This window comes from Ylistrum balloti, unplaced genomic scaffold (genome assembly GCF_031769215.1).
Source record: "Ylistrum balloti isolate Yb309-2 unplaced genomic scaffold, AGI_CSIRO_Ybal_v1 Utg370120, whole genome shotgun sequence".
NCBI lineage: Eukaryota > Metazoa > Mollusca > Bivalvia > Pectinida > Pectinidae > Ylistrum > Ylistrum balloti.
In genome coordinates, this window is record NW_026782137.1 from 1580072 (window position 1) to 1596349 (window position 16278).

The window sequence follows — 16278 nt, forward strand, 5'->3', positions numbered from 1 at the left end:
GCCGACTAGCGTATAACACGGATGATCTCTCGTCGGTTCCACTTTCCATCAAATAACAAATAAGACATCTGAATGACTCAAAGCTTCTATGTGAACTGCATTGTCCACAAACATCTACCTTTTATGCGTATATTACGGTCGGTCAGGCTCATCAGCGCCAATCACAGTTAATGACCAGGACAGATCGTGGTTCTAACATGTAACTTCATATCCTACTCGTAACATCAAAATGCACTCGACGCAAGTACAATCTGTCTACTATGCAAATGAAAAGAGCGACAATGTTACCTTTGTCAGCTACATTGGTGAGCAAATATCGTCCGCTTTATTCCGACAGTATGACGGATGGACATAATGAGTTGATTTATTTGTGCAGCAGTGCAAAACCAATAGGATCACATGTAATTAAATCTGTTCCCCATCAGCATTGTGCTCTGCACCAACTCAACTGTACAGCCTTCCGTGGGTAGTTGCCATATATACAGATACAAGCATAATACATAACCTGATTAAATAACTAGGTTAAGCCAGAACGCTTATTGTCAAAGCAACAGTTCGGCCATTTTTTTAATTAACAGTATTCAGTAGTTATATGGAATTTTAATAATCATATCTTCATGAAATTTAGACTCTCTGTATCAACAGGAATGTTACTACACGCTACACGTTCCATCAATATTTCTATACAATCTCTAATTTATGTGTGAGTGTTTTCGATTTTTTTTCTGTAGATTTGATGAAGTAATGCGAAATGCTTCCGGAAGCACCAAATAACCTATTAGGTGTTCCAGCTGACACGGAAACATACCGGTAGATTGTTCAAGGACCATGCAAGACGTTTCTGTAGTTTTCATCCAACTACCAAGTAACAGTTAACGTCTACAAGAGTTGTCGTTCTCGTCACAATTAACCGCAATGCACTCTGGGAAAAATGGAATATTTTTCACTGTAATTGTTAAAGGCGCTAACTTTTGTTATCTTGGATTTTGGATTTTGGTTTTAATTAATGATACTTAGTCTTATCATTACAAACTTAAACCCTTAGATATTACTGCGAAGTGTTCACTCACCAAGTCTTCATATGATGAATCAGAACATGTAATCCCATTATTATAGGTTAGGACAATCACATCTCATTGTCATGATTAAATATATAAAATCGGTGTGAATTAGCTAACAGCATCTAAGTCTGAAAGCATCATACAATGTAGAAAACTATTTAAACTAATCTGAACGGCTGTTTTCCGTTATAATTTGTTTTAAAATATATTTCAAATTTAGGACATTAATAACCAAACTCGGGTCAAGACCATAAAAAACGTTCGTAAATGTTCATGCGCGGAGAAAATTGTGCTTACAATTAGATAGATAAGGACTGTTATATGTAAAATAGGATCTTTGTTGTAATAACATAGAATAAATGTATTGTCCCGGACTGTACCCGAAATCCACTTATTTCAGTGTTAGGATAAGAGAAATAAATCAATGACTTTCTGTTTGCAGTTTCTAACGCTCTGGGTACTCTCGATCAAATATGTAGCAAATTAATTGATTTCTGCCGAAACAACAAGCAAAAAAACGTTTCTGTGATTTCAGACTTCCTGTGGTGATGTTGTTCGTACTATTGTAACAGAAATATAAACACTCGATATTTATCACAGTGTCTGGGTGTGCAAGGTTCCCTCTATAGACACAGAATGTGAGCCCTGATGATAAACTGTAGGATTATGACAAAAATGTACAACTGTTGACATATCATTACAAACAATGGGTGATATCATACACGTTCGTATATATGTTTACACCTCCCAACATCATCAGTATAGAACTCGTAAGTACCGGTCACAATTAATTTCTCTCTGCTTCACGTGATTTGTATTGTATATTTATAGAGTAACCAACATAAAGTAAATAGTGACCAGTGTTACTGTTTTACACTAGTCTGTGTGTCGCTATTTTATAGTTGTCTGTGTACCGCTGTTTTACACTTGTCGGTGTACCGCTGTTTAACACTGTTCGGTGTGTCTCTGTTTAACACTTTTCGGTGTGTCGCTGTTTTACAGTTGTCTGTGTACCGCTGTGTTACACTTGTCGGTGTACCGCTGTTTAACACTTTTCGTTGTGTCGCTGTTTAACACTTTTCGGTGTGTCGCTGTTTTACACTTGTCTGTGCATCGCTGTTTTACACTTGTCTGTGTACCGCTGTTTTACACTTGCCTGTGTGTCGCTGTTTTACACTGGTCTGTGTACCGCTGTTTTACACTTGTCCGTGTAGTTTTGTTTTACACTTGTCCGTGTACCATTGCCTTACACTTGTCCATGTACTATTATCATACCCTTGCCTGTGTATCATTATCATACCCTTGCCTGTGTACCATTATCATACCCTTGCCTATGTATCATTAGCATACCCTTGCCTGTGTACCATTATCATACCCTTGCCTGTGTACCATTACCATACCCTTGCCTGTGTATCATTAGCATACCCTTGCCTGTGTACCATTATCATACCCTTGCCTGTGTACCATTATCATACCCTTGCCTGTGTACCATTATCATACCCTTGCCTGTGTATCATTAGCATACCCTTGCCTGTGTATCATTAGCATACCCTTGCCTGTGTACCATTATCATACCCTTGCCTGTGTATCATTAGCATACCCTTGCCTGTGTACCATTATCATACCCTTGCCTGTGTATCATTATCATACCCTTTCCTGTGTATCATTATCATACCCTTGCCTGTGTACCATTATCATACCCTTGCCTGTGTACCATTATCATACCCTTGCCTGTGTACCATTATCATACCCTTGCCTGTGTATCATTATCATACCCTTGCCTGTGTATCATTGTCCCATTCTGCCATTTCAGTGTGATGATAGTGTTAAAGCGTCCGTTATAGTGTCATCATCTGTGGACGTTGTAGATATAACACCCAAACAAGCAAATACAACATTCCATTATCCCGTGAGCCATTGACATTGCATTACAATGGTTTGTTCATCAATATCTCATTTTTTTATTATTCTCACATAAAAATAATTATAGGCCTATATTTCGATCTGCTTTCTCAAGCATACTTTTCAACAATGACTTTTATTTTTACTGTTTTTTCAGTTGAGCGTTTTTTCTCCCTTTTTTAAGAGCATTATTTGCACTAATACTACTTGAAAATTCTACACAGAAAGTATGTAAACAGCGGAATTGAGATCGAGAGATATTCCATAAACAGCGGCTAAGTGTTTAAATTCTTATGACGTAAGTGGGAAATCAATGGTAGTAATTAGCTCCCATCCAGGCAGCAGGGAAACAACCAATATTTATACTGCTCTAACGAGTTCGGCATAACCACCACAACGCTGGCCGAGAATTAACAAAATGAAATTTACTACATCGCTTACCTTGATATTTAAACATATCGCTAACAAAATTTTACCTAGAATTGATGAGTTTATTTAATTTCTAACATCAAATGTCGAGTGACATACATCACCGCGTTGCCAACAAATTCATTTCTAAAACAAGAGGAAAATATAATGAGGCCATATGGTAGATGAGATATCGGTTTTCATGCTTCAATATATGTCCTGTACCTCCCATCGGTGACACGCTTGACTGATATACCAACTCTCCCGGGAATAGGCTCACCTGTGTTATCTTCAATCCTCTCATATTAATGTTTTTGTTTTGGAAAACACAAAAAATATGGTAATTAATAGCAGCAATGTTTGATCCGTGTGATGGAAGTCAACTTCGAAACTGGGTTCTAGTACCTAATCAACGGCATTTGATATAAGAGCATAATGAATATTAGGACCCTGAATAAGAGGCTTTGGTTCCTACTGACGTCATAACAGACATTACTTCACAGATATTATTAAAAGTTTTCATATCTTGTGTCATTTAGGGTATACATGCACACACAAAATTTATATAGTGTTAATTACGGTATTTGTCACTCAACTGACGCAGCATGCTGTTTTGGGTCAGTTGGTAAGGTCCTGAATTGTCATACCAGAGATATCGTTGCTCTCGGCCACTCGACAGACTTGTGTTTTTACTTGTTGTTTCGCTTACATATATGAAAAAAATTATAAACATACTACAGCTTGTTTGGACAAAGAAAATATTAAATGACCTCTGTCCTCAACTTGTGACCTTGAGTTGGAATTATAGGTTCTGATACGTTGCAGTCTGCAAGCTATTCCTGGCGCTAAACAATATTCATCTCTTACAAAGAATCATCAAGAGAGTAAACTTCCACGGGAGGCAAACCATGGTTTATTTGAAAACCATATGGATAAAAATGCGTCCAAAGATTTGTACAATGTCTGGAGATTTTACCGTTTTTGAAATCTGGTTAAGAAGCGACAATTTTGACCAAAAAAAATTTCAATTACCTTAATTTTTCATGAAGTGGTACCCTATGATAGACATTGTTGTAATGGCACATACAATCTTAATTAGGCAAAATCGAACAGGTGGACAGTACTTATCAAGGGAAGGACATTGTAATCTTCCGTGGCTCTCTATTCTGTAAGTTTTTATATACCGATGTACATTGACAGTTAAGCCCAACCTACGATATTATTATTGTGTGTAAATCCGTGACAATTATTAGTTTAAGTAGACAGCTTACAGTAGACAAGATAAACCTTTAACTGGCTATTTCCACCTGTGTGACAGTGCTGATCAATTCTTATCGCTTGTTTATTTGTCAACATCACACAAGGACATATTAACAGCTAAATACACATATACTATACCGCTGCCAGCATCACTATACCCAATGTCGATACAATACGCGAGTTTCCGACAAACACTAGAAATAGTGTCGTCTTTCTGGGAATTACTGAAGATATTCGATCCACCAAATGCAAATTGTATTTAAATTATAGATTCAAATTAGGTTATGGATGGATTCCTGTACCTAGATTTAATAAATTATCCCTTTTATGAGATACATTCGGTCCTTTTAATAGTCAATTTACGAAGTAAAACGGAAAAAAGTCTGTTTCGCATTTGTTTTAATGTGCAGAAAGTAACCAATGTTTTAGTCCACCATTTGTAAAGGTTAGAGGGTGTAGTTTGAACTGTCATTCTCCCACATTAATCATCTTACAAATATGGGGTATCCATACTTAATCAGTTCAAGACAATTTTATTGCATTGACTCCGTACAAGGCTACTGATATAGACATAACACGGACGAATGAACACTCAGATCTATTTACCTACAAGTAAAACTACTATCCCAAACATGACAGGATACAGGATTAATAGTGTAATGGTGCCAGGCTGATTAATATTTAACGTCGTAACACTTAACTTGTAACTAATAAACAAACAGGAAACGACTTTGTTACAGAATTAACCTGGTAATTTTATGGAGTGATTTTTTTTCTTTAAACATTTGTACATTTAGTTGTTGATGAAGTCGTGAGGCGTTTTATGCATACTTACATTTGATACCTGACACATCAGGTATTTCTCCCCCAAAACAAACTCTCTATTTAGTATTCACCATTCCTATTCAAATCTCTCCACATTCGCATTAGAACACATATATGTTATTTGTTAACAACGTCGTCATTCCTGTAAACCTGATTAACAAATAATATCAAACAAGCTATACATGTACCTTAGCGCGTTCGTTGATCTGTGCTCCAAGGTCTAGAAGTCTCTCAGCTACCACTAGCTTATTCTCCTTAACCACCACCATTAGGGGGGTCTGTCCAGTCTCCTGGGAAACAAAAACGTCAAATTACAATGGGTTGTTTGGTGAGATAAATCGTAACAAAACGCGAAACATTATAACATTGATGTCGATTTCGATATAAGCGATCTTGTTGAAATGAGACAACAAACACAAACATGTCATTTATAACAGGCATATCTACATATACCTTTAAAATATACAGACCTATTTTGCATATAAAGACTATGTTATGAATCATCAGGATAAATTAGGATTAGAATTTTGTTGCTGAAAACACAGTGATGATTAATCATGTTTCCAAAGACCAGCGTCACATCATTATTACCTTTATGCATTAAATGTTAGACTGATTTCAAACATTTAAACTCAGCTCTCTGACTATTAAAACATTATTTCAGCTGCCACAGCTGTAAACTTTTTTGATTCATACGGTTTTATAGTTTTGTGAAGTTCGAAATAAGGAATGAGATTGTATCATGAAATTGATATAGAACGATAGAGCGAAAACATATGATAAAGAACAGCTTGTAGAATAAAAGCAAGAAACCGGAAGTCCCTTCAACTTTCTCCGTATCCCATATATACTCAGGGTAATCCTATCCTACAAAGTGTTGCCGATATAATCTATTGTCTATCTGTATCCTGGAAGTCACAGAGCTTCTTACTACTTTTTAAGACCAACGAAAGTACGAAGAAAAGAAAACGATGTTCTCTCCTCTCCTTTAAATTGATTAAAAACAAAAATCATAGCTTAAATGCTATTTTTTTTTGTATTTTGTGCGGCGGAGGGGGCGTGGTCAAGACGGTTAATCTTGGATACCATTTGAGAACTTGGAGCATGGTCGAGGTAGTTCTGGCCACTGGTTCACACCAGTGCGGTAAAACAGATAACCTCCGTATTGGTGAGAGCTTTTTCTGAATCCATTGGCCAATAGTCAAATTTTGATAGTCGTTGACGTTAAGGTATCCGGGGTCTTATTGTTTACAAGACTTTCTGAGACATTCCACCGTGTATGGTTCAGATCTATCAGTGTGCAAACCTGTTTGTCAGCTTTCCAAGATATCTAATGAAGTCATTTCAAAGTGTTGTCTTTGGATTCAAAGTGAAATAAACCTTCAAGTGCAGTCATTATATATATATAAAAGAACGACTACGTATTTTGCAGATATATATTTCTGTTTCACATCAATTTACCCAAGTGCAGATAAGAACAAAAAGCCCAAAGCTTTTAGGTATTAACGATGAGAATAAAAGATGATTGTGCTCTGAATGTATAAAACGACATATGATTTATGTGTGTAATCCGCGTCCACAATTACGCGACAGTCCCGTCATCGGATACGGATTCGTTATCGGGGTTTATGTAAAACCAATGGTGTTCCCAACTCGTTTACGGACCGCCGTCCACCACCATAAAGTATAAATAAATCGAGGTAAACGTTGATATGGGGAGATAATATCGAGTGTAATTCTGACAATGCGATCAATCGCCATCCTATGATGATCGGACTGACATATAATTGTGTTGATTTATGTCCATCGTCCGTGATTCTGTACCCTTACTCCATGCCCAGATCGCTATTATGTCATAATCCTGGACCGGAACCCCGGTCTGACGAGACTATTGCTATCACACACGTCAAAGCAATGGTCGCGCGCTCCATATCTACACGTACATCTATATAACGGGGGTGTTGTTTGCTGTTGTAATATCGTAAAATGGTGTCAATGTCACCAGAACGTTGCCTTCCATTTGGAAATTCGATGACAAAATGTGACACACATCATTAAACCATCTCCAAAAGTTTTTGTTTTTCGATTCGAAATTCCTTAATCGTTATTTAGGAAATTGCAGAGTTCCTTCTACACACAGCATAATATGGTCAGAATGACTGACAAACGCCAAAAACAAATTTGACAAAAAATACCTAACGAGTCGAGACTTAAACAATCGGTTAGTAAGAAACACTGCACATACTACTTTTGGAAACTAGAGACACCTGCTGCAAAATAACATATTTCACATATCTTCGACCGGGGTTAGAATCCTTTCGGCTGATTCCAGTATCCTCCACCGTTCATTGCTGTAGGCATGGAATCAGCCGAATGGATTCAAACCCCATTCCAAGGTGTGACAAATAAGTTTGATTCCTCGACCGGAAAAGATTGGAGGTTTCACTTTCACGATTATGTGTTTCCCCCACGCCTATATGGACCGACAAGAGATTTAATATAAGTCGGTATAACTTATGACGAGACGAACGTGATTTATTTTTACAGTTATTAAATACTACTATACTGCCTCGTCTTTTTAAACTACTGAACACCAGTTCTTTATTTCGGGAATTCGCAATTTAAATCCATTCATAAATTGTATATGAAATGACTGCATGTCATGAACACGATAAACAATGTCTACTTATTATTTGTAGTTTCAATGTCAATAAACACAAGTATTCTAAAACAATTCAGTTATATTATTCATACCAAGGTGAGTTACCGTCAGTATGAAAAGTACACCCAAGTACTATTTATACCCCTGCTGTATGTGCAGCCTTCTATCCATTATCAAACTCAACCCTTCGGTCAATAACTTCATCCGAACTTCAAAGACACACAACAAAACTGTTTGCCTACACATAAAACATATCAGGTTTAAATTAATTTTAAAAAGTTACCTTTTAAAAATACACTGGAGACTATTGATTAGGCGACAGAAAACACATCATTTTAACTCATTGTGTGCCGGATTGTTTAGAAATTAGACGGTCTATAATGCTTTAAGGTCGTGTTGCGATGCATTCGTGTGTAAAACAGATTCGCTGATAACTGATCAACACTTAATAGACAGAATGGTTTCGTGGAAAACTGAATATTGTTCAAAACCATACATGAATCGTTTATCATAAAACACATATGATATTTATGTTTCACAGTTTTATTTAGGAAAGTTATAATGTGTAAAACGGAGCAAGAGGTTTTAAAGAAGAAATGTTAGACAATAAGATATCACCGATGTAATGGGTGTTTCATCCATCTTTTGCATGTTGATGGTGATATGGTTGTCACATCTTTCTTGTTATATTACCCTGGTGAATATGTATAACGGGTGTTATAACACTCTTGTCAGTGGTACCGGTGTCGTGAGTGTTATATCACCCCGGTACATTTTTTGTATCACTCTTGGGGTGACAACCGATGATATGACTGTTTTATTACACCGGTGTAATCGTGAGTGTTACCTGTAACAAAAGTTAAAAGTTAAATCGCCTGTGTGAGTGTTACCTGTTATAATGGTTATGTCACCATTGTGAGTGTTACCTGTAATAAGGGTTATGTCACCATTGTGAGTGTTACCTGTAATAAGGGTTATGTCACCATTGTGAGTGTTACCTGTTATAAGGTTTATACCAAGTGTTACCTGTATAAGGGTTATGTCTGTGAGTGTTACCTGTAATAAGGGTTATGTCATCTTTGTGAGTGTTACCTGTAATAAGGGTTATGTCACCATTGTGAGTGTTACCTGTTATAAGGTATACCACCTTTGTGATAATGGTTATGTCACCATTGTGAGTGTTACCTGTTATAAGGTTTATATCACCTTTGTGAGTGTTACCTGTAATAAGGGTTATGTCACCATTGTGAGTGTTACCTGTAATAAGGGTTATGTCACCTTTGTGAGTGTTACCTGTAATAAGGGTTATGTCACCATTGTGAGTGTTACCTGTTATAAGGTTTATACCACCTTTGTGAGTGTTACCTGTTATAAGGGTTATGTCACCACTGTGAGTGTTACCTGTAATAAGGGTTATGTCACCTTTGTGAGTGTTACCTGTTATAAGATTTATATCACCATTGTGAGTGTTACCTGTTATAAGGTTTATACCACCTTTGTGAGTGTTACCTGTAATAAGGGTTATGTCACCATTGTGAGTTTTACCTGTAATAAGGTTTATACCACCTTTGTGAGTGTTACCTGTAATAAGGGTTATGTCACCATTGTGAGTGTTACCTGTTATAAGGTTTATACCACCTTTGTGAGTGTTACCTGTAATAAGGGTTATGTCACCATTGTGAGTGTTACCTGTTAGAAGGGTTATACCACCATTGTGAGTGTTACCTGTTATAAGGTTTATACCACCTTTGTGAGTGTTACCTGTAATAAGGGTTATGTCACCTTTGTGAGTTTTACCTGTAATGAGGGTTATGTCACCTTTGTGCGTGACCTGTTATAAGGGTTATGTCATTTTTGTGAGTGTTACCTGTAATAAGGGTTATACCACCTTTATGAGTGTTACCTATGATAAGGTGATATAACTCTTATTACAGGTAACACACATAAAGGTGTAATAAGGGTTATACCACCTTTCTGAGTGTTACTTGTAATATAAATGTTACCTGTGACATGAGTGCTACTTTTGTGTATCTCCCCGGTGAATCATAACGATACAGTACCAACCATGAAATTCGTATGATAGTAGCAATGTTTGATAGGTTTCTTATTTCTCAGAGAAATGATAACTTGCTAGACGAGAAGGAGAATTATCTCCTGGGCGTAAGAAACCCATCAAATCCAACTTTTATTCAATCCCAACACCAAACCTCGTCACGGCTGACGCCTAACAGCATTATAGTCAGTAGAAATAAGATACAATCATATTTAATTAAGTTATTGAGCCCGTTCACCACTATTGATCGGATATGTGTACGGAAATTTGTCAAACCGTTATACCGATAAACAGAGAGTCGTCCTGGACTGCAGGACTTTGTAAGTAAGTAATGATACCCGGATGTTTCCCTCCAGATAACACTACTCAAGATGTGTTTTCCAACACACTTTGCTCCCGTCCCCCTTAAGTTACTACAGAAAGAAATGAAAGTAGACCAAAGCCTTTAAAGCAACCAAAATATAATATATAATTTGTTAAAACTGAAATTTGATAAAGCGCTTTGCGATTGTTCAAGAAGCGTAGAAATATGTTGATAGAACGAGTTTCGGTGTATCTGGGTGTTTCATAGTATTGTGAGAAGAGGGTTTCCATGAATGTCAAATCGTCTTTTTATGCAAAGCAGTTAGCATTGTGCTGAAAACGTTTGTTCATTGACACCATCCTCTCTAGTAAAAACAAAGTATGTTATGAGAAGAGAACGGTGTCTACTTTTAGTATATATGTTTATAAATAAAACTGGTCGCGATAGACCTCGCCGTGCCTTTTCGTAAAGATCCTGTTAATATTTCATGATTTCTAATATACCGACAAAATATGCAAAATGTACATTTTTACAGAAAAGTGGTCTGTTTAATCAATAACAATTAAAACAATTTCTAATTTTGAATGGCTATTATGTTGACCTAGAGCAATAGTGTATAAATAAAACGAACAGTGTAAGGATGATACTCACCACGTGATTTTCAATGTCATCCATTTTAAGTATAAGTGACAGAAACGTCTATTATTACATCAACGTCTAACGTCTAATTACGTCGTATCGATTACATTCACGGGCGCCAATCACTTCCGGTATTACATCAATCATAGAGACGCCAGTCATTTAATGTAAAACATCTATCGTAGGACGGCAGTGACTTCGTACATCACAGAAGTCATTTCCTGTACAGCAGTAGTCACCCCCGTATAACATCCGTCATATGGTCACTTCCTGTACACGATTTATCACAGGAGCGCCAGTCACTTCCTGTACAATAGCGCCTAATATTATGTACATAAAAAGCGTCAAAGCGTCGCTTTCTGTAAGACAGTGCCAGGTATTTGAAATAGCATCCCTGAATGTCAATTGTGGTAGAATTTGGCCATTCTCCACTCTTCTCTAAAACAGCGCCTTTGAAAAACGTAACTTGGACCGCTCCTTACAACAATGTCAGATATTCATTACTGTAATGATCGAGATGGGTCACTTTTACAAAAGAGGCACCATCAATTAAATGCTATGACAGTGCCTTGTGACGTGTTTAGTTGATGATATAACAACATTTTCTAATGCTTTGTCGTGCAATTCTCGTTCGACATACAGAGCATTAAAACCAACTTTTCGAATGGCTTAACAATTAACTTACTGGCTGTAAAACATGCTGTCACGTGTGACTAGATGCCAGATAGTTTTTGTCATGCGTATCCGCTGGTAACCTACTTATCCATAAATGAGAATCGTTCTATCGAAATTATCACTGTTTCAATTCCGAGATCATTTCCAGATCTACTGAAAAAATGTTCTTGCCCTCCTCTTCTGTGTCAAAATTTGGTTTTCTTTTGCTCAGATCTATTCTTAAGGTGTTTTTGCCTGTTGAAATTGAAAGCAGTTTTTTTCTCTCGTTCTAAACGTACGTCCTGATATTGCCAATGGAGACGAGAGTTTTTATTCAGACCTATTGTCATGGGTTACATACATATCATTGGTTATCTGGGGCGATCTTAGGTCACGGATTATTTATAGTTATAGGTCACAGGTCATTGGTTTTCTTTGATAACAATTAATTTATAGCTGTAAGTCACAGTTCATTGGCTGCCCAACACCACAGTTGCTTTCAAGTCCAATCTTCCCTGCTTGTCCGTATATCAGAAGCATGACATTAGATTGTTTACGTAACAGCTGTCTTATTTTTGACATCAACAACTTTGCATACCCAGCACTCAAGATATCATGTTCACTTGAGCGATTGATTCAAAACAATGGATATTTTTATTTGTAGCATTCTGTCAAGCATTAATATGATTTAGATAGCTATAAAGATGGCGCCATAGTTAACCAGTTTTATGTGACTTTTGTCATATGAACTTCAGATGAGGATAGTTGACATTTTGAATGTGGTTTACAGACTGCAAATCTACTTGCAACATTACCTAGGGTCTGTCTTTACGTGCAACATACCGCTAATTAACAATCATGACGACAGTGTCTATATTACTTGGTATTGTGGCAGCTCAGTGTTTTAATGTTTGGATGCCACCCTCGGCCGGCTCTAATGGGTGTTTTGTCCTTTCGTTATTAATGGTTGGGATCATATGATATATATGAAATACGAGTAGTTTAATTCCTTTGAGCGATGGCAATAAGCGAGGCCCAATCAATTACAAACAACACTACAGTCTACATATTTAATACGACACATATAACAATGTTTGTTTTGTAGAACACGTAATCAGAGCGGAGACAGCAATATTCAACCCCGTCAAATGTTGTGGTGACACACATCTCCTAAATCATTACATCATGTTCAAATCCGGAAAGAAACAGGGTTTCCAAGAGGGATATTGACGCCCACCGTTTGATCTTCATTTGTTCTTAGAAAACTGAATCTTTCGTCGTTCCTTCTTTTTATTTTGTTTTTCTGATCAGACTTAAAATAAAAATATCACAACTATGGACCCACGGGAACCTTTATATGAACTTTGAGAAAGATTCATCTAGTCCTTCTCAAGAAATAGCTACAAAAAACTTTCACAGTAAAAATCCAAGATGGCCGCCCATCTGCCATTTGGTTTTTCGAATCAGACCCTAAATCAAAAGGGTACAACCACGGACTAAGATAAGCCTACATGTAAAATTTTGAGAATGTAACATCACGTGCTCCTCTCCTGCAATAGCGATAACCAACTATAACTATCGAAATCTAGGATGACAACGTGTCGGAAATGTTGTTTTTTCCGCTCAATCCCAAAAAGGACTATGCACAACTAGGGACTAAGATCACATGTGAAATTTGAAAATGGTCCATCCACTGCTTCTCCAGAAATAGCAATAACAAAAATTCTTTAAGGACGGACGTCAGGACTGACGACAGACAACGGGCGATATGAATAGCTCACCATCTGATGATGGCCAGCTGAAAAAGACAACAGTTGGTTTGAAACTGTGAAAAGCATGAGAGAAATATTTAAAAAGTTGACTTAGGAATATGAATTTAAATAATTGTTATCTGTTATAATCGAGTTTAATTTTTTTAGCGAAAACGCTAGCAGTTCTATCGAATTATAGATATGTTAGACTTGGTAAAAACATTAAGTGATGTCGAATCCATTATCTTTGTTACAGATGTTGATTGAGAGCAACAGAATATGTCATTCCCGTTAACTTTTGGTCCGAAGGAAAATAAATACACATTCTCATTTATAGTATAGTCTAAAGCTGATTACATCTATAGAAACTGAATGATTGTGAGTGAAACAGATTATATAATACCAATCTCATGTGTCTATTGAAATACATTGTTTACCGATAAAATCGATTCTGTAGTATTCATATTTCTTGTTTTATAATATCTAACCATGCACGATATTGCTTACCCGGTAAACAAGAAATACTTAAAGCAGTTAACCCCTTCTCCTATCGATCGTAATCTAAAAAGGCATCAACTGTGGTTATTTTTTGTTCTTCTGTATCAACTGTAGATTTAGGACAATGAGAACAGTTCTACAATGATATGAGAGGAAAATGATGATTATTAATTCATCAGTTTACTTTTATCCAAGGTAACTACATCCGCGTGAAGTATCTCAGCTCTCAGCTTACTTCCAGAATCATTTCAGGTAAAACTCACCGCCCCCGCCCCCACCCCCACCTCTCAAATTCCTGCCTCCACCACGTCATACCTTCCAACGGTTATGACTACATCGACAAGTGAAACAATTTATGTCAAGTACGCAAATACAAAAAGTTAAGGCGGAAAATGTTTTGATTGCTTTTTAGGCTAAACGTACTCAGTACGTACAGCCTATTGCGACGGCCTTTCAGTCAAAATTTACCGATCCTGGCCTTCTCATTAGCTGAAATATCGAAAAGAGTTAGAGCCCTCTAGCGGCAATTTTCTGCGTAAATAATGCCGCGATCTTTTAAATCGCTATTTTAAAAGCATCCACAATAAGCTTAATTTTTAAATAACAATACGATTATTATATATTTCAAAAAAGAAGCACAGTGTGGTTGAACTATTGATAAACTTTGAACAATATATTTTACGGAATTTGCTCACGGACATCCCCGACTTGTGCTGTTGAAGATCGAGCTGACGTGATTCTTATCGCCTGCTGTGAATGTTTCTAGAAAACAACTGTAAGCAGAGATACATCTCTGCCGTAAGTAATCAAAAAATGGTTTCTTGTATCTTCAAAGTTTATTGTAACTGCGTGACTTGATTTACAGTGTATTTACTGTATGGCGGCTTATGAATCCTTCTCGTTTTTTTTACTGTTTTTTTTTTCAAACATTAATTTCAGGTAAATATGAATATAGAAACAATATTCATGAAAATGTACCTGAAATATCACATAACCAAAACGTCATTTCTCGAACAATTGTTTAATGTTCCAGGAACCAAACGGTAATCAAAGTACTGAAAGTTCTGAAAGGCTAAACGTATTGAAAAATGTTCACAAATAACCGCAAAGCTATATTACTTTCCCCATACTCCTACACTTTGGAGTGCAAAAATTACTAAAATAAGAGAACCAGAGGCTATTTTTCTTAATTTTAAGCGATTTTATATCTTCTTTAATTCTTATTTCAAATTTGACGACAATAATGTGAACAAATCAAAATAGGTAAAAAAAATAACAAAATACACACAACCATATATTTATCGTCAACAAGCCAAATGATTAATAGCTCTATGATGAAGTTGACTAAATAAAACCTTTGAAATACCCAAGATGTTGCAAATTCTATCCTATCAATATGAGGATTTAGACAAATCGAAAGAACTTTATACCTACTTCTTTATTTTGAATGTATTGCAAAGTAATAGTCCTTACTTATTGTAATTATATTTGTAGTTGAGGAAAGTAGATAAGGTGTACACATCATTTCAGATAGATTAAAGTGTAAGTAATTACATTAAATGTATTTACATTCTTATCTTCCTAGAAGTATCATGGTTAGACTTTTCGTGCAGTAATTATGTCTATAAAGACATAGTTCTTTGAGATTAAACCAGACTTCCATATATATACACAAAATTTACAATATTTTCACTATAGCTACTACTATTTCTGATCTCCAATGCATTAGATAATGTCACCATGACACGCTAAATGAATAAATATGTTATGGAAATATTTCGTTCTAGTTAATTGATAATTATAAAAATGAATATTTTGTTTTTTTTTCAAAAAGCGCTTTGTTTGAAGGAATATTTTCAATTCAAGGAACTTTGATACACATTAACAAACTTTGAGAAATCAGCACAATCAACCTTCATCAAATAAAACTAAAAGACAAAAAATATAAGTTATGACAGAGTCAACATCATGATCAGTACAGTATTAAAAATATATTATTCATAAATCATGAGCACCAAATGTACCTTGCCTACGAAGCGCAAACTTTTTATCTTCAAAAACTTGTAAAAGTGTAATGGCGGTGGGTGTGAAAAACCTGAAAAAAGTGTCATATCGGCGGGTGTGCGCGTGGGACGAACAGTCCAATTCGGTGACGTCTACTGAGATAAAGTGATGTTATATAATAAGACGATCTTGCCACAACGACAAGGATTAAAACAAAATTGATGTTCTGTTTGTAAGTTTTGTTTGTTTATAAGTGC

At 36.2% G+C, this 16278-nt stretch overlaps 1 protein-coding gene across 1 annotated transcript in view; it reads right to left on the reverse strand.

The window, feature by feature from the left end:
• The window catches only part of LOC132550370 (serine/threonine-protein phosphatase 6 regulatory ankyrin repeat subunit A-like), a 59642-nt gene that overhangs the window by 41636 nt on the left and 1728 nt on the right, over positions 1-16278 (reverse strand). Inside the window, exon 2 of the mRNA XM_060214422.1 lies at positions 5645-5746. Coding sequence (XP_060070405.1) covers positions 5645-5746 — 102 coding nt within the window. The remainder of the gene's footprint in view (positions 1-5644; positions 5747-16278) is intronic.